Source organism: Mesoplodon bidens (genome assembly GCF_964165515.1).
Source record: "Mesoplodon bidens genome assembly, contig: HAP1_SCAFFOLD_195, whole genome shotgun sequence".
Taxonomy (NCBI): Eukaryota; Metazoa; Chordata; class Mammalia; order Artiodactyla; family Ziphiidae; genus Mesoplodon; species Mesoplodon bidens.
This window is the reverse complement of record NW_027671747.1, coordinates 7,581-26,023: the sequence shown is the minus strand read 5'-3', so window position 1 is coordinate 26,023 and position 18,443 is coordinate 7,581. Positions and strand designations below refer to the sequence as shown.

At 52.5% G+C, this 18,443-nt stretch overlaps 1 protein-coding gene across 1 annotated transcript; it reads right to left on the bottom strand.

The window, feature by feature from the left end:
* Positions 1-5,156: 5,156 nt before the first annotated feature.
* On the bottom strand, positions 5,157-7,195 carry LOC308611104 (forkhead box protein J1-like; the record flags this gene model as incomplete). Its single annotated transcript, XM_081260021.1, has 2 exons — positions 5,157-5,924; positions 6,698-7,195. The coding sequence occupies 2 exons, from the start codon at positions 7,193-7,195 to the stop codon at positions 5,157-5,159; spliced, it is 1,266 nt and encodes a 421-aa protein (XP_081116147.1).
* Between the last annotated feature and the right edge of the window lie 11,248 nt (positions 7,196-18,443).

Genomic DNA, 18,443 nt, shown 5'->3' with positions numbered 1-18,443 from the left:
AGTTCTGTGAGACTCAGCTGAGAAGCTGAAGCAGGAAGGAAGGTGATGGCAGTTGCCCAAGAAGCTTCAGGATCTACTCAACGTAGATGGAGAACTCCATGTATCTTCTGCAGCCTTGGTTCAGAGGCCCAGAAAGAGCCAGGAAGGCTGCTGAGGTCCTTAGATACCCTGCTTGGTTTGATATTCCATCAAGAAGACGACCTTTCCCCAAAGCCACACCCTTGAGCAATGCCACCAAGTCAAACCAGTGCCCCTTTCTCTACCCTTCAGAGAATACCCGGGAAAGAAATATAATAAAAGGGAGCAAAAGACCAGGTCTTTTACCATCTTCTTGTGTGGGTGATCCGTCCTCTTCTTCTAGAACATCATTTCCCTAGGACAGAAGGAAGGCACTGTGAATCCATAAAGCAGTGAAATGAGTCTACTGATTGTCAGAAGACAGAACTAATCACCCTCATGGTATCCAGACATTTCCTGTCCGTGTGAGATGGCTGGGAGGCCCAGCAGAGGCAGATTTTGCTTGGCGAGGCAGGATCGGCTCGTAGGGACCAGGTCTGAGGCACGTTCCAGAGGGACCAGGTCTGAGGCACCTTACAGAGGGACCCTGGGACTGTCAGGAATAGCCTTGGTAATACTTCAGCTCACACTGTTTCTCTCAGGTGGAAATAAAAGTTGTCAAATGAAAAAGCAAACCGTGAGATCATAAAACTTTCAGGAACCCTTTAGGATCCCCAGTCCCATCCAGATACTCCTTTGAGAACATCTGGCTCAAGAGAAAGTTGTAGAGTCCCCACTGGGAGCTGGGCATTCCATATACTTCAGGCACACCTCCGTCAGAGCACTTCTCACGCTGAGTTATAACTCTGATTCCTCCATCAGATGGAGCTCCGGAAAGGGTGGGATGGGTGGATTGGGGGTGTGGGCAGGCAAAAGCCATGTCACTCGGTCTTTGTGTCCCCCAGTGCCAGGAAGATGTGAGATGCCTGTGCCAGGTAAATACTAAGTGAATTGGAGGACAAACACCTCTCAAGGGTCTCGCCTGGAAGACTTCCCTCTGGAACTCACCCCACGCCTATTACGCTGAGACCAGCACCCTCTGCTAACCGGACAGTCCCTCTGCTCTGCACCCTGCCTCTAACAGATCCAAGAGCACCACCTTGGAAGGCTTCTTCCAGAACAGCCCCCATCCTATTTGCATCCTGTGCCAGCGCCGGCAGTCCCTCTGACTGTGGAGGGGCACCAGCGTCCACCTTGCTCTTACCTCTGCATCCTGCTCTTCAGCGGTGGCGACGAGGCCCGCAAAGTTGCAGTCTGGAGACGCCGCTGGCGTCACCTGCCAAGGAGCAACAAAAGTCAAGGTGCAGATGCCACCGGCTCTCCTACCCAGGTCGCCTGGCAGCAAACCCAAACCAAGTCCTCAGGACAGAAGTGGTGCCACATGGAAGATCACATCTGAGGGAGTCTGATTCAACAACCCGGTACCGTGTTTTCCAGGGCTCCCCTCCCGAGCACTGGGGGGCTTTGCCGATCTCCCTGGCAGGCCCTGGACTGAGCTCCTTGGGACTCAAGTACACAGCAGAGCAGAGCGGGGAGGGCGATCCCATGCTCCTCTCTTACGTCTCCTTCTTCTGAGGGGGTCCTGCTGGTGGCCCGGGGGCAGGGGACAGCCTCCCCGTCCTCTTCCGTGCCAGGGGCGATGTAGGAGCCGGACATTGAGGAGACGGTGTCGGTGCTGATCTGGGAGGACACCATGGACATGACCTTCCTTCTTCAAGTCTGGGTCCCCAGTATGTTGAGGGGGGCAGAGGCGGGGAGAAGACTGTTTCCTGCCCTCAGCTCAGCTCTTCAGGAGGCCTGGCGCATTTGCTTCAGGCCAGCATGGAATCCCATCGCGGGGGCCTTCCCGTCACTGGAGCTGGGGGTGGCCTGTCCCGTGGGCAGATGGCGAGGGTCCCCAAAGACTGAGTTCCTGAACATTGCCCCTCATCCCTTTCCTGGCTGGCGATACATGGGGGAGGGAGGATAGGGAAGAGGTGGAAAGTGAGGAGACAGAAAGCTGGCTTCGTGCTTTGGGAAGGGACTGTACCACACCTGAGGGTGAAGTGGCTGAAGGGCTTCTCACCTCAAAAGTGGAGATCAAAGGAAATGCGAAACCTGCGCAGAGAGCTTGAGTCATGGGCTCAAAGCCACACAGGGCAAAAGAGAAAGGACAGCTCAGTGCAACATGGGGTCCTGGATTGGGAGGCTGGAATGGAGAGGAGCATTACTGGGGTGATCTGCAACACGTGAAGGGGGTCTGCGGTTACATGGGATTACCAGGTCAGTGTTCATTTCCTGATTGTGATGGTGGTACTGGGATTATGGAGGCGTGTCCTTGTTCTAAGGAAACACACGCTAAAGAATCTAGTGCTAATGGGGCAGCCTGTCTGCAACTTACTGTTAAGGGCGCAAAGTAAATATTGACTGGGATTACATTGAATCTCTAAATAAATACGGAGTCACTGAACGTTTTTTGAAAAAGCCACCCAGCCAAGGGCCAGGGCAGGGATGAATAGGAGGGACAGGATCCACTCACGCTTCCCGCCCCCTCCACCGCCAACCCCCAAACGCTGCCTGCTGAAAGGGTGTGTGAAGCCCTGTGTTCTGGCCGCTTCGGAGCCCCCTCTTAGCTTTGGCTGCTCGTTGGCAGCATCCATGGACCCTTAAAAGTGCCAGTGTTTGGGTCCCAGCCCCAGAGACGCTAGTCCCAAGCGTAGGGATTTTCAGGAGCTCCTGGGGATTCTTCCTGGCAGCCAGAAGCTTCTTCAGCCTCTCCTTACCTGGCAGGCAGTTCTGCCAGCCCCTGACCTTGCCCCTCTTCCCCCAGCATGGGCCCAGGCAACGGGTGAGGAGGGGGGACAGTGACCGGCCCCACCTGTCAATCCAGGGTGTACCCCTTTTGGCGGGGGCTGGAGGCTGAGCCTGGGGACCAGTGGAGAGGCTGGAGCCCCCATGTTCCCCGAGTGCTGGGGAGCGTGGGCAGGAAGGCCGGAGGGTGGTGGGGAGAGGGAGGGAGTCGTTGCTTAGGGGGTGAAGGGAGTCTCAGAGGGAGGTTGGGGCAGCCTCCTCAGCAAGTGGTGGGAAAGGGATGGGCTGCCTCCTGAGCTCTGTAAGGCCCCAACCCGGCTGGCCCTGCAGTGTGTGCACCCTTCTGAAATATTTGGAATAATTAGCAAGGGAAAGCAGCAAGTTGGCGGGGGAATGCCAGGTTGTCCTGGAGCCAGCCTCGAGTGCAAGGAAAGAAAGGGGCTTCAGGAGAAAGGGGCCCGTGGAGGCTGGGCAGGATTGTGTGGGACAGTGCCCATTTGTGTGTGTGTGTGTGTGTGTGTGTGTGTCTGTGCGCACGTGCACGTGAGTGCTGGGGGAAGGGGCTGTGCACCACAAGGGTGTGCTGGCGGGGCCAGGTACGGGCTCGGGGGAGAGATGGGTTCCAGGCAAAGCTGGGGTGAGGGTGTTGAAAGGTGCCTGCTGAGTGTCACATATTTGCTGTGCCTCAGTTTCCCCATCAGAACTCTAGTACGTTGATTCCTCACAGGCTGGAGCTGTAGGGTCTAGGCACCCCCTCTTCCGTCTGCCCTGATGGCCTCCCTCAGCCCCAACCTGCATTGGAGGGAAGGCCCTGGGCGGGGTGAATGAACCCCAGGGTGGCAAGTGGGGCCCTAGGGGCTGGGGCCCTCTGACGTCACACCCTGTCCCTTCAGGAAGGGACCAAGGGAGGGAGGAGCTGGAGACAGGCCCAGGCGAGGACCGCAGGTGAGTCTGGGCAGGCCCTCAACTTGGGCGAGGTGGGGAACGTGAGCCGAGCCCTGGGCAAGAACGGCCTTTGTGAGTGAGTCCCCAGGGCCAGGGAGGGGGCTGTGCCTCCTTTGCCGCCTGCTCCTCGGGGCTGTGGGTACAGTCTCCCCATTGCACATATAGAGGTGCCGAGGCCCTGGCTGCAGGGGACCCCCGAGGGCCGCCTCTCAGCCCCTTTCTCTCTGGGGACCCAGAGATCATGAGGAGTGCATCAGGGGACACTCTGCAGGCCTTTGGTGCCCCCCATCTTGCTACCAGCCATTCCCCCTTGGGCCGTGGCCTCCCCAAAACTGGCCCATGCTTTTCCCCAGAGAAAGTTGCAAGCAGGTCCATTTTGAGACTTTTTAAAACTTTATTTTTAAAAATGATTTTATTGTAAATAACTTTCTATGAAAAAGGTTAAAATGCCCGATGGGTTAGGAGAGTGGATGTGGGATGCAGCCCAGGGCGTTTATGGTGGAGCAAGACACTCCCCTGCAGGAGTGCAAGCAAGGGCACGGGTCCATCCCCCCATTCCTGATCCCAGTAGTTCTAGCAAGCACTGCGTCCCTCCCAGTTAAGCCTCAGCTATAGCTACACTCACTACATTATTCTGTCTGTCCCCTTTCCCTCTGCAGCTTGGCTGCCCCAGCCCCTAACCCCCAGATCCCCATCTCCCCGCTGCTCTCAGCCTCAAGTTGGGCTCAAAGATTAGGGACACATGCCCTCTGCCCCACCTCTAGGGATGAAGCCAGAAGATCCCAGAGGCCTTAGAAAATCTCCTGGCTCCACCCAGCACCCCGGCCTCCTTTCTGTCTCCTCTCTCTTCCCCCCTCCGCCTTGCTCCTCCTCACAGACTGCCGGGAGAGGCCTCTTGGGTGTTAATTTGCAGTCACCTAATCAGCATTTGTTGTACCTGGGAACTTGCTCTGGATAGAGACCTGGGGAGGAGAGCAGGAGAGAGAGAAGCTTCGAAGCTAAGGTGTTCTGGGGCGGGCCCTGTACTGATGTTTCCAGCTTGGCCAGGGCCCCTCCAAGTTGCAGCTCTCATAGTGCAGGGACCTTAGCGTGTCTCTGGGGCAGGGAAGAAGTGGGTCAATGAAACACTGTGTGTATGGGGGGCTGGGGAGCGGAGGCAGCAATTTTGGTCCTGGGCCCCAATTCTCAGCCTGCTGGACTAGAATCTGAGGATGGCCTGGGCTTGGGGCCATGTGGCCTGGTGGGTTGACCGGGCCCAGCCCCTGCCTGGGTGGTAGGGTGTCCATGGGCCTGCACTGGCGGGGAGGGGGGCAGTCTGGGCCCAGACTTCGGTGCTGTCTGGAGGTGGGGCAGGGCCTGGCTTCTTACAAGAAGGCGGCCAGGCTGGCCCAGTCATGCAGGTCAGAGGCCAGTGTGGCATCCCCGGCCTCAAAGAGGGGCTCGGGGGGCAGGGAGCTACGGGTGCTCTCGTCCCAGGGGTGCTCCAGGAAGGATGGGGCCAGGAAGGTCTCATCAAAGTCCAGGCTGTCGGTAGCCTGCTCCACTGGAGGCCCCAAGGTAACAGGGCAGTCGATGTGGTGGCCAAGGATGGTGAGGTCCACGTCCCCGTGTGAGGCAGGGCTCAGTGGTGGGATCAGCTCCGAGGTCTCCAGCGTGCCCAGCTCCCCGTCCAGCATGCCAGCGTCCAAGATGGCCTCCCAGTCAAAGTTGCCCTTGAGGGGTTCCAGCTCAGCCTGCTCCTCCTGGGTCAGCAGCAGGGGGCTGGAGGGCCGCGGGACCTTGGCCTCCTGCTTGGGCAGCGGCTGTTGACGCTTACGCCCCAGCCTGCCCTCGCCTGCACCCCAGCCCGCCTCCCCAGTGGCCTCCTCGAACTCCCGCAGCAGCTGCTGGGCCTCGGCGCTCACGGTCAGTGGCCCGGCCCATGGGGCGGTGCTGGGCTCTGGCGCGGCCTGGCGGGCAAAGGCCGGGTGGATGTGGACTGGGGGCAGCCGCCGCTTCTTCAAGGACCCACTCAGCAGCCGCTCGGCGTACTGGGGGTCGATGCGCCAGAAGCCCCCCTTGCCTGGCTCGTCCTTCTCCCGAGGCACCTTGATGAAGCCCTTCTTCAGGGACAGGTTGTGGTGGATGGAGTTCTGGACACAGGGAGATAGGAGAGAAGGAAGACAGCTGGGAGAGTGGGTGGTGTCAGTGATGGGGGGCTCCTAGCACCACTGCCAGTCCCACCACCACCTTCTCTCCGATGGGGGCAGGGGAGACAGAAGCGCTGCTCCCAGCGAGAGGCTCTGGGACACCCGCCACGGTGCACCAGGAGCTGGGAGTGCTGTCGGGGGCTTTTGTTCCCTTTTGCCAGGACATCTGCCTGCTCAGTCATCCGAGCCCTGTGCCGCAGTGTGGCTCTCAGTGCCAGTCTGTCCTGCTCTCCGTCCCTTACCCTCTCCCCTCCCAGAGCCCCTCCAGCCAACTGAAAGCAGGCGGGATGCAGAGCCGGGCAGCAACCATGCTCTGCCTCCAGTCAGACCCTGACAAACTGACCTTGAGGAGGGTAGTGTGTAGGAATTCCAGGACTTGGGACACAAATGTGTCCCTCAGTCCATCAACCTACCCTGGGGGGCTGTGTCCACGCATAGTTCAGCCCTGGTCTTTGGGCTGAGCCTGCCGGATGAGGGACAAGTTCTTTCCACTTGAACATCTATGTCGGCACCCCTGCAGCCCTCTGAACATCCTCCCTCCTCCGTCTCTGAAGACAAAGGGGCAGCAGTCCAAGCACTGGGCTCCCTTGAGGTCCTTCCTGGACGGCCTTCCTCTCTCGGGGCCCTGGCCCTACCGCGCCTACTTGGCCTGCGGATCTGGGATGTGAGTCCAGTCCGCGCGGGCATGGGCAGGGAGGGAGGGAGTGCCTCCCTACCTGCCAGGTGGGATCAGCGTGGCGGAAATAACAGAAGTTGTCCGTGATCCACTTGTAGATGGCCGACAGGGTGATCTTGGTGGCCTTGCTGGCCTGCATGGCCATGCAGATGAGCGTGGCATACGAGTAGGAAGGCTTCACGTGCGGGTTGGTGGCGTAGTCCACGTCGTCGGGAGGCGAGGCCTGCAGCCCCGAGGGGGCGCTCCGCGGCGTGCACAAGTACGTGGGCTTGCCGAGTGTGTGCGGCTGCCCCAGGCAGGCGGGGTCCGCCGCCAGGGGAGACCCTGGCTCGGCCGAGCCTGACAGCTCGTGGTAGCCGTGAGGGTCGGTGTCCCCTGAAGGCAGGGCGGGGACCCTGGCGTTGAGAATGGAGAATTCCTGCAGCCACTGCAGGCTGGTCAGGCTGTCATTCAGGGCGTTGGACTCCTCCAGGCCGCCTTCCGGTCCGGCCTCCTCCGCTGCCCCTGCTCCCGAGACGCGTAGCCAGCTCTCCGCCATATCTGCGGGGACTCTCCGAGGGGGCCGTCAACATCCACGAGCCGAGCCGAGGGTGGCCGCCGAGCTCTCCGGCCCCCTGACTCCCGCGGCTTCAGTTACGCAGCCTCCCGGAAGCAGGCTTCCATCCCGCGATCCGGGAGTAGCCTCCTCCAAAGGGAATGTGGTGCCTGCGGGAACCAGAGCGGGAACTGAGCCCTCTTTCCACACCCCCGAGGGGAGAGTGTGGGCGAGGGGGGAGGCTCTTACTAAAATCCTTCCTGCAGCTGGGGAGGATCTTTTACTGCCGAGGTCTGGGAAACAGAAGGTGTGCCCGGGGGTCCGACCCACAGGGGGTTCGCCTCGCTCTTTTCCTCTTGGATCTCTTAGAGGAGACTTAATTAGCCAAACGAGGGAATAGTGTAGGGGCATGCGAGGCCACCCCTTTCTCCCTCAAAGCGGGGAATTAACCCCCCTCTCTCCGTCCACAACCAATGGAAATGGGGCGAGAGAGTCCAGGAGGGCAGAACGACGGGTCGGGTGGCGGGGGAGGTCGTCTGATCTTTGAAAAGGGATATTAGGATGGGGATCAAGGGGAAGGAAGGAAACAATACAGAGAGTTATAAGGAGGCGGGAAGTGAGTGTCCCCCAAACGCCTCTGATGTCAGTCCCCGGGCCCACCACTTCCGTCGGGGACGGATGGGAGAGCGCGCTGCTACTGACGCCCTCCCTTCCCACGGCCTGCAGCCCTCCCCGTCCCTTACCTGGCTCAGAGCGCAGCCCGGGCCAAAGGAAGGTTCTCAAAGAAATTCCTCCCACCGCCCACCCTCACCGCGGCTCTCTGCTCCCAGCTCGAGGGCCCAGCCAGCAATCCTCGTCGCCACTCACGCCCGCCGGCGCCTCTCTGAAAGCCAGCGGCCAGGGACCGGCACTCAGTAGCCGCTCACAAGGCGTCTCCTGCTGCCGTGGCGACGCCCCGCCCATATAAACAGCTTCCGCTTCTGCCATTGGCCAGGGCATCTCCAAAGAGACCGCGGGCTCTTAACCGCTCTCTCACGCGGTAACTCTCTTCCAGCTCCCTCCTGCCGCCCTCTCCCGCGCGCGACCCAGTCCCCTACCCGCCATCGCGTCCCGGCTCCGCGCATTCCCGCCCGAGGGCCCCGCGCAGGGCTCGGAGAGGCGCGCGGCTCGGCGCTCCCGCAGAGGCCCCGGGGCCCTCGGCGAGCAGTTCGCCACGGGAACCGTACTCCGCCCCACCCCCTTCCCATCTGGGATGCTCAGAGGTGGCGACGGCTCCTGGGACGCAGCCCGTGGCGCGGGGGCCAGGGCTGGGTGCATGCTTGGGGCTTTCCTTTCCTCTCCTCTGGGCTGCGAGTGGCACTTCCTCACGTTTCTGCGGCCTGTCCCTGTCTCCCGACCGAGTGTCGTCTTGGTGCCCGCAAGCAGGTCTGACTCTCCGATGCCACCTGCCGCTCAGGTCCGCAGAAACCGCAGCCCCGGTCGCAGACACCCCAAGGCGGCTAGGGTAATCCAGTGTTTCCCGGTAAGCGCTCCCTCCCCGCCCCGTCCTCAGCAAGATTCCCAGAAGCTGACATTCCAGAGGCTTCTTCGCAAGTGCTCTCCCTCCTTTCCAGATAGCCGAGGAGACAGAGCCGGTGGGTGAAACCCAGGAAAGACGTGGACTTGCCAAATTCTGTGACTGGGGTCATTTGCCCCATTAATTTCACCAGACTTTAAGTGACGCACTAACGGTGGACTGTGGTCCTTCCTCCTCCCCTCCCCCAGCCTCCCTCTAGTCACCAGCTTTCCTGCTCTTCAATGATTGAGGAGCAGCAGTTGGAAGTTCTCTGGTTGAAGGGGGTGGGTGGAGGTGAGGGCTCCTTATCAGGCCTCTGCGCAGGAGCTGTGCCCAGGGGATGGTACACCAGCTCCCACCCAGAAACATGTCTTTCCCTCTACCCCTTGCCCTCTCTCACTCCTCCATGTCCAGCTTGTCTTGAGTCAAAGTTTTTTTTTTCTTCCCAAGTATTTATTGTTTTTATTTTTATTTTTATTTTATTTTTATTTTTTTATTAGTTTCTGCTTTATAACAAAGTGCATCAGTCATACATATACATCTGTTCCCACATCCCTTCCCTCATGCATCTCCCTCCCTCCCACCCTCCCCATCCCACCCCTCCAGGCGGTCACAAAGCACCGAGCTGATCTCTCTGTGCTCTGCGGCTGCTTCCCACTATCTATCTACCTTACATTCCGTAGTGTATATATGTCCATGCCTCTCTTTCGCTTTGTCACAGCTTACCCTTCCCCCTCCCCATATCCTCAAGTCCATTCTCAAGTAGGTCTGTGACTTTATTCCTGTTTTACCCCTAGGTTCTTCATGACATTTTTTTTTAAATTCCATATATATGTGTTAGCATACGGTATTTGTCGTTCTCTTTCTGACTTACTTCACTCTGTATGACAGACTCTAGGTCTATCCACCTCATTACAAATAGCTCAGTTTCGTTTCTTTTTATGGCTGAGTAATATTCCATTGTATATATGTGCCACATCTTCTTTATCCATTCATCCGATGATGGACACTTAGGTTGTTTCCATCTCCGGGCTATTGTGAATAGAGCTGCAATGAACATTTTGGTACATGCCTCTTATTGAAGTATGGTTTTCTCAGGATATATGCCTAGTAGTGGGATTGCTGGGTCATATGGTAGTTCTATGTTTAGTCTTTTAAGGAACCTCCATACTGTTCTCCATAGTGGCTGTACCAATTCACATTCCCACCAGCAGTGCAAGAGTGTTCCCTTTTCTCCACACCATCTCCAGCATTTATTGTTTCTAGATTTCTTGATGATGGCCATTCTGACTGGTGTGAGATGATATCTCGTAGTTTTGATTTGCATTTCTCTAATGATTAATGATGTTGAGCATTCTTTCATGTGTTTGTTGGCAGTCTGTATATCTTCTTTGGAGAAATGCCTATTTAAGTCTTCTGCCCATTTTTGGATTGGGTTGTTTGTTTTTTTGCTCTGGAGCTGCATGAGCTGTTTTTAAATTTTGGAGATTAATCCTTTGTCAGTTGCTTCATTTGCAAATATTTTCTCCCATTCTGAGGGTTGTCTTTTGGTCTTGTTTATGGTGTCCTTTGCTGTGCAAAAGCTTTGAAGTTTCATTATTTCCCATTTGTTTATCTTTGTTTTTATTTCCATTTCTCTAGGAGGTGGGTCCAAAAGGATCTTGCTGGGATTTATGTCCTAGAGTGTTCTGCCTATGTTTTCCTCTAAGACTTTGATAGTTTCTGGCCTTACATTTAGGTCTTTAATCCATTTTGAGCTTATTTTTGTGTATGGTGTTAGGGAATGATCTAATCTCATACTTTTACAGGTCCCTGTCCAGTTTTCCAGCACCACTTATTGAAGAGACTGTCCTTTCTCCACTGTACATTCCTGCCTCCTTGATCAAAGATAAGTTGACCATATGTGCGTGGGTTTATCTCTGGGCTTTCTATCCTGTTCCATTGATCTATCTTTCTGTTTTTGTGCCCGTAAAACACTGTCTTGATTACTGTAGCTTTGTAGTGTAGTCTGAAGTCAGGGAGCCTGATTCCTCCAGCTCCGTTTTTCATTCTCAAGATTGCTTTGGTTATTCGGAGTCTTTTGTTTTTCCAAACAAAGTTTGAAATGTTTTGTTCCAGTTCTGTGAAAAATGCCAGTGGTAGTTTGATAGGGATTGCCTTGAACCTGTAGATTGCTTTGGGTAGTAGAGTCATTTTCACAATATCGATTCTTCCAATCCAGGAGCATGCTATATCTCTCCATCTATTTGTATCATCTTTCATTTCTTTCATCAGTGTCTTATAATTTTCTGCATACAGGTCTTTTGTCTCCTTAGGTAGATTTATTCCTAGGTATTTTATTCTTTTTGTTGCAATGGTAAATGGGAGTGTTTTCTTGATTTCTCTTTCACATTCTTCATCATTAGTGTACAGGAATGCCAGAGATTTCTGTGCATTAATTTTGTATCCTGCTACTTTACCAAATTCATTGATTAGCTCTAGTAGTTTTCTGGTAGCATCTTTAGGATTCTCTATGTATAGTATCATGTCATCTGCAAACAGTGACAACTTTACATCTTCTTTCCCAATTTGGATTCCTGTTATTTCATTTTCTTCTCTGATTGCTGTGGGTGGGGGGAGGTGAGGGCTTCATATCAAGCCTCTGCGCAGGAGCTGTGCCCGGGGGATGGTACACCAGCTCCCACCCAGAAACATGTCTTTCCCTCTACCCCTTGCCCTCTCTCACTCCTCCATGTCCAGCTTGTATTGAGTCAAAGTTTTTTTTTTTTCTTCCCAAGTATTTATTGTTTTTATTTTTATTTTTATTTTATTTTTATTTTTTTATTAGTTTCTGCTTTATAACAAAGTGCATCAGTCATACATATACGTCTGTTCCCACATCCCTTCCCTCATGCATCTCCCTCCCTCCCACCCTCCCCATCCCACCCCTCCAGGCGGTCACAAAGCACCGAGCTGATCTCCCTGTGCTCTGCGGCTCCTTCCCACTATCTATCTACCTTACGTTTGGTAGTGTATATATGTCCATGCCTCTGTTTCGCTTTGTCACAGCTTACCCTTCCCCCTCCCCATATCCTCAAGTCCATTCTCAAGTAGGTCTGTGACTTTATTCCTGTTTTACCCCTAGGTTCTTCATGACATTTTTTCTTAAAATTCCATATATATGTGTTAGCATACGGTATTTGTCGTTCTCTTTCTGACTTACTTCACTCTGTATGACAGACTCTAGGTCTATCCACCTCATTACAAATAGCTCAGTTTCGTTTCTTTTTATGGCTGAGTAATATTCCATTGTATATATGTGCCACATCTTCTTTATCCATTCATCCAATGATGGACACTTAGGTTGTTTCCATCTCCGGGCTATTGTGAATAGAGCTGCAATGAACATTTTGGTACATGCCTCTTATTGAAGTATGGTTTTCTCAGGGTATATGCCTAGTAGTGGGATTGCTGGGTCATATGGTAGTTCTATGTTTAGTCTTTTAAGGAACCTCCATACAGTTCTCCATAGTGGCTGTACCAATTCACATTCCCACCAGCAGTGCAAGAGTGTTCCCTTTTCTCCACACCCTCTCCAGCATTTATTGTTTCTAGATTTCTTGATGATGGCCATTCTGACTGGTGTGAGATGATATCTCATTGTAGTTTTGATTTGCATTCCTCTAATTATTAATGATGTTGAGCATTCTTTCATGTGTTTGTTGGCAGTCTGTATATCTTCCTTGGAGAAATGCCTATTTAAGTCTTCTGCCCATTTTTGGATTGGGTTGTTTGTTTTTTGGCTATTGAGCTGCATGAGCTGTTTTTAAATTTTGGAGATTAATCCTTTGTCAGTTGCTTCATTTGCAAATATTTTCTCCCATTCTGAGGGTTGTCTTTTGGTCTTGTTTATGGTGTCCTTTGCTGTGCAAAAGCTTTGAAGTTTCATTAGGTCCCATTTGTTTATCTTTGTTTTTATTTCCATTTCTCTAGGAGGTGGGTCCAAAAGGATCTTGCTGGGATTTATGTCCTAGAGTGTTCTGCCTATGTTTTCCTCTAAGACTTTGATAGTTTCTGGCCTTACATTTAGGTCTTTAATCCATTTTGAGCTTATTTTTGTGTATGGTGTTAGGGAATGATCTAATCTCATACTTTTACATGTCCCTGTCCAGTTTTACCAGCACCACTTACTGAAGAGGCTGTCCTTTCTCCACTGTACATTCCTGCCTCCTTCATCAAAGATAAGTTGACCATATGTGCGTGGGTTTATCTCTGGGCTTTCTATCCTGTTCCATTGATCTATCTTTCTGTTTTTGTGCCCATAAAACAGTGTCTTGATTACTGTAGCTTTCTAGTGTAGTCTGAAGTCAGGGAGCCTGATTCCTCCAGCTCCGTTTTTCATTCTCAAGATTGCTTTGGCCATTCGGAGTCTTTTGTTTTTCCAAACAAAGTTTGAAATGTTTTGTTCCAGTTCTGTGAAAAATGCCAGTGGTAGTTTGATAGGGATTGCATTGAACCTGTAGATTGCTTTGGGTAGTAGAGTCATTTTCACAATATCGATTCTTCCAATCCAGGAGCATGGTATATCTCTCCATCTATTTGTATCATCTTTCATTTCTTTCATCAGTGTCTTATAATTTTCTGCATACAGGTCTTTTGTCTCCTTAGGTAGCTTTATTCCTAGGTATTTTATTCTTTTTGTTGCAATGGTAAATGGGAGTGTTTTCTTGATTTCACTTTCAGATTCTTCATCATTAGTGTACAGTAATGCCAGAGATTTCTGTGCATTAATTTTGTATCCTGCTACTTTACCAAATTCATTGATTAGCTCTAGTAGTTTTCTGGTAGCATCTTTAGGATTCTCTATGTATAGTATCATGTCATCTGCAAACAGTGACAGCTTTACTTCTTCTTTTCCAATTTGGATTCCTTTTATTTCCTTTTCTTCTCTGATTGCTGTTGCTAAAACTTCCAAAACTAATTTGAATAAGTGTGGTGAGAGTGGGCCACCTTGTCTTATTCCTGATCTTAGTGGAAATGGTCTCAGCTTTTCTCCATTGAGGACAATGTTGGCTGTGGGTTTGTCATATATGGCCTTTATTATCTTGTGGAAAGTTCCCTGTATGCCTACTTTCTGCAGGGTTTTTATCATAAATGGCTGTTGAATTTTGTCGAAAGCTTTCTCTGCATCTATTGAGATGATCATATGGTTTTTCTCCTTCAATTTGTTAATATGGTGTATCACATTGATTGATTTGTGTATATTGAAGAATCCTTGCATTCCTGGAATAAACCCCACTTGATCATGGTGTTTGATCCTTTTAATGTGCTGTTGGATTCTGTTTGCTAGTATTTTGTTGAGGATTTTTACATCTATGTTCATCAGTGACATTGGCCTGTAGTTTTCTTTCTTTGTGACATCCTTGCCTGGTTTTGGTATCAAGGTGATGGTGGCCTCGTAGAATGAGTTTGGGAGTGCTCCTCCCTCTGCTATATTTTGGAAGAGTTTGAGAAGGATAGGTGTTAGCTCTTCTCTAAATGTCTGATAGAATTCGCCTGTGAAGCCATCTGGTCCTGGGCTTCTTCTGTTTGTTGGAAGATTTTTAATCACAGTTTCCATTTCAGTGCTTGTGATTGGTCTATTCATATTTTCTATTCCTTCCTGATTCAGTCTTGGCAGGTTGTGCTTTTCTAAGAATTTGTCCATTTCTTCCAGGTTGTCCATTTTATTGGCATAGAGTTTCTTGTAGTAATCTCTCATGATCTTCTATATTTCTGCAGTGTGAGTTGTTATTGAGTCAAAGTATTAAAAGCGTGCTGGAGAAAGTCGGACAGAAACTTTCACAAATAAGCCAACTGCGCAATTAATAGCTCTCCTTCCCTTGTGAACAGTTTTATTCATTTTTAAGAATCATGCAGCAGTCCATAAATATTGCATCCTTGACGTCCCCACTGTAGTGTGCCCATGAGTGTACTCCAGGGAGTGAGGGGTACACAGCTGGCACAACAGTACACACATACTTACACACACTAGGTGTGCAGATCCTAAAGCAAAGTGAGCAAGCAGCTTGCCAAGGTCAGGTGAACAGGACACAAACTCTCCCCAGGTGAGATGGCTTAACGTGTGTGGATCCGTGCTCAGGAGATGCCCCAGCGTGGCCATGACCTCTGGTGGGATGGGACTGGGGAGGAGAAGGAAAAAGGACTCTGTGAGAAGGCTGGGATCACCACACCACCCGGAAGTGAGCTCATAGGTGAGGTCCGACCTGAGTGTGGCAGGAAGGAGCCCCAGGCCTCTGGTTAGTCTGTGTCCTTGTGTGAGAAACCAGGCCTCGTCATATTCTCTGTGGGTCAACTGCTAACAACATGACCATCTCCAGATGATGACTGGGGCGGCTGTCCTGTTCCCCGACCAGGCTCTGTGCCCTGTTCCCTGATCCCAGCCCTTTTGGATGGGATATTTCTGCTCGCCAAAGAGCTAAATGAGGGCAAAGAGGTGAGGGGATGGGGGAGAGAGCAGGAACTGTCTGAGAAACAGGAGTGAAGGGCCACTTCTCACCCGGGTATGTCTTGGTTATGGAACCAAGGCCTTGAGGAATCTCTCTGAGCCTCTTCCTGGGAGAAGACAGACCCTCCAGAAAGGGTGAAGACAATGGCTTCCTCTTAGGGTTCCTGGCCACTGTGGCAACTGTTTACCTGCATCTCCTTCATCTCAGGTAACACCACACTCTGAATACTACCTGCCGGGAGAGGAGGTGGATCTGTATACCACCACCCCAGGCTAAGGGAGCGCCCCCTTCCCTAGTGCTTCTGGGACTCAGACTTCAAGGAGATCAGGAAGTGTGGTTATTGCTGGAATCATCAATATGAAAGGGGCTGTAAGAATGTTTCGGGGAAAGGAAGGACATTAAATGGGGCCTGAAACAGCAGAGCCCACTGCAGGATTTCAGAGCGGGTGGACACGGGAACTCAAGGCAGAAGCTGAGATTCAGGCTTGGCTCATGTAGTGTCTGTCAGGACCACAGGCCTCCCCCTGCCCACCCCCAGGGCAGGATGTGAACCACAACCACCAGGCAGTGAGGGTCACCAGGCACCTGGTGGCGCAAAGCAGCCACACAGGAGGTGCAAAATATTCCCCGGCACTGGGCTCTCTTTGAGGCCTTGGGAAGGACCCTGAAAAGCTCTTCTAGGGCAACAATTCCAACTACTAATTCAGGCCATCATGGTGGGCATAGCCTAGGGCTCTGTCATATCTCAGCCTCACAAAATGTTGGATCCCACTTTGCTTCTCAATCTCATGCTCCACTAAATAACCACCTCTTCCAAAAGCCAGCAGACAATGCATCTATCAGAGAGCTATGAGGAATCCATTGATAACACTAGTGTTGAGGGACGAAGAGCCAACAGCTTACGGTCTTGCTGTTTCAGGCTGTTATTTCTATGCCCTACACCAGAGTGAGGTGGGGTGCACATGTGATTTGAACAATATCTCTAAATCTCTGATGAGCCTATGGAAGGCAGTACCTCCGGCTCCCCCCATCAGGCTCAGCTGATCTGGAGGACAGGGGAGGAAAACCGGTGGGGTGGGGAGCCTCCCAGACCACCACTGACCCCAGCTCAGCCCTTCCCCCAACCTCCTTTGGGGTTCCTGGGCACCAAATGAGAACCACCGGTCCACCCCTCTCTCAGCTTCTTTCTTCAACTCTTTCAGAAAAGCGGGGTGGAGACGGGGGCAGCAGGGATAAGAATGCCACCTGACAGGGCGGTAGTGATGAAACGTGATAATATACGACAGTCCCGAGCAAGTGCCTGGTACATAGAGGGGGTCAAAAATGCCTTTGCAGTGTCACCTTAGGATGGAGCCCCAGGCCTTCCTGAGTGCACCTGATCATAAAGAAGTCCCCGGTAGGTCATCATTTAACTGAGGGATTCTCAGATTCAAGGCCTCCTTCCTAAGCAGACACACGAGGCATAGCCTCTGCTACCAGAAGCAAGAACTGTTTTCCCAACCAACCTTCTGGTGGTTGCCACTGCTTCTTGTCCTTGAGAGAGGAGCTCCTAATGCATTTTGAGGGAAACCCCACTTACAGTGCAATATGGCTTTCCCTTCTCACAGGAGTCATCCCCCAACGCCACCCCAAACTGCAGGTCTCAGATTGGTTATGATGTCCCAGAGACTAGAAAATGCCAGATGGGTGTTTGTAATGAAGTCACCCAAACTCTTGAGTCTTCTTGGTCTACCTCCTAAGGAGAAAAAAAAGAAAAGATGCACAAGAAATAACCAGTCTGTAGGCCACAGCTCCACCTGAAGATCAAGATACAGTGGAAACATTCCAGAGAGTCTCTGCAAAGGGTCTCATGAGCTGCAGTTCGAGTGGCTTTAGCCCACAAGGAGAAAAGAGGTTTCCAGTCCCTTCTGAGAGGGGAAGGATCACGGTTGCGGAAGAAGATGAGTCTGGGAGAAGGGTCAGGTGCCCTCAGCATCCAGCTTTCACGTGGGTCTAAAACGTCTCCGTGTGTCTTGCTGAGGATGCCCAGGAGGTCAGTGGTGCCATGAGGCCAGGATGGGATGTGAGAACGGGAGGAGAGCCCTGGTACAGGGGCTAAGGCTCTCAGATGGCCAAAGGATCCCACACGCAGAGCCTGTTCTCGGGATCCTCCAGGCTGCCAGAAGATGAGCGTCTGCACTGCGTGTTCCGACGACTCACCACGTTGTCGTCAGCCTGCCAGGCACCTGAGAAGAGGAAAGGAAGGTTACCGGACCTTTGGTTTGGTGTAGATGGTGTCTCTGGCAGGACAGTCCGGAGTTTGGCACGAAAACTGGCAAGATGCGCATTACCTGGAACTCCCACAGGGTGCAAACCACAGCACGTGAAACTTGGGAGCAGTGGCGTCCACTGGGCTAGGGACAGTCATGGCCACTGTGGCCCTCTGATGGAGGGACATGCAGGATGGACCTTGTTTTGTGAGCTTGCCGTAGGCTCCACCTTTGTATCTTTATTTGGTCTTGAAGTTTGCCTAAGTGTTAGAGCGGACCAGGAAAAGAAACTGAGTCTGGCTGAGACTTTCACGGGAGCAGGAGGAGGTGAAGGGGAGGGAGAAGAGTGTGTTAATTTGGGCTCAGAGTTAGTGTTTGCTGTGGGGGCCAGGGTGGGGCAGGAAGGGACTGGCTGCCCAGCAGGGTGCCAGGGACCAAATGGCATGGCAGAGAACAGAGTGACAGCTGTTCCTCTCCTTCTGCACCTGAACAGCCCACCGAGAGTTGCTATCAGCTGGTGCCACCAACCCCAGGAGACATTAGCTCCAGAGCTTTGGGGTCCCCCGGGTACCATCCACGAAACTCATCATCTTCCCCCCTTGTACTGCAGTTCCTGCACGAGAAGCACCCGCTGCCCATGCTGGAAACCCACTCTTGATGCTTCTCTCTCCTTCATGCTCTGTATCCAATCCACCATGGCCTCCTGCTTGTTCAAGCTCTAGTAAGGTCTAAATCTGTAGTCAGAAAACCGGGATACAGCCCCAGCTTGTAACGTACTGACTGTGTGACCTTGGGCAGGTCACTGTACTTGGAGCCCAGGTTTTCCCATCCATCAGATGGGAGACAAGTACTTACTCCCCAGGGATGCTGTGAGACTAAGCGAGGTGACATGGAAGAGTGGTGAGCAGGGTGCCTGACTCACAGAATGTGCGCGAAAACCATCCGCCCCCCAGGCCTTG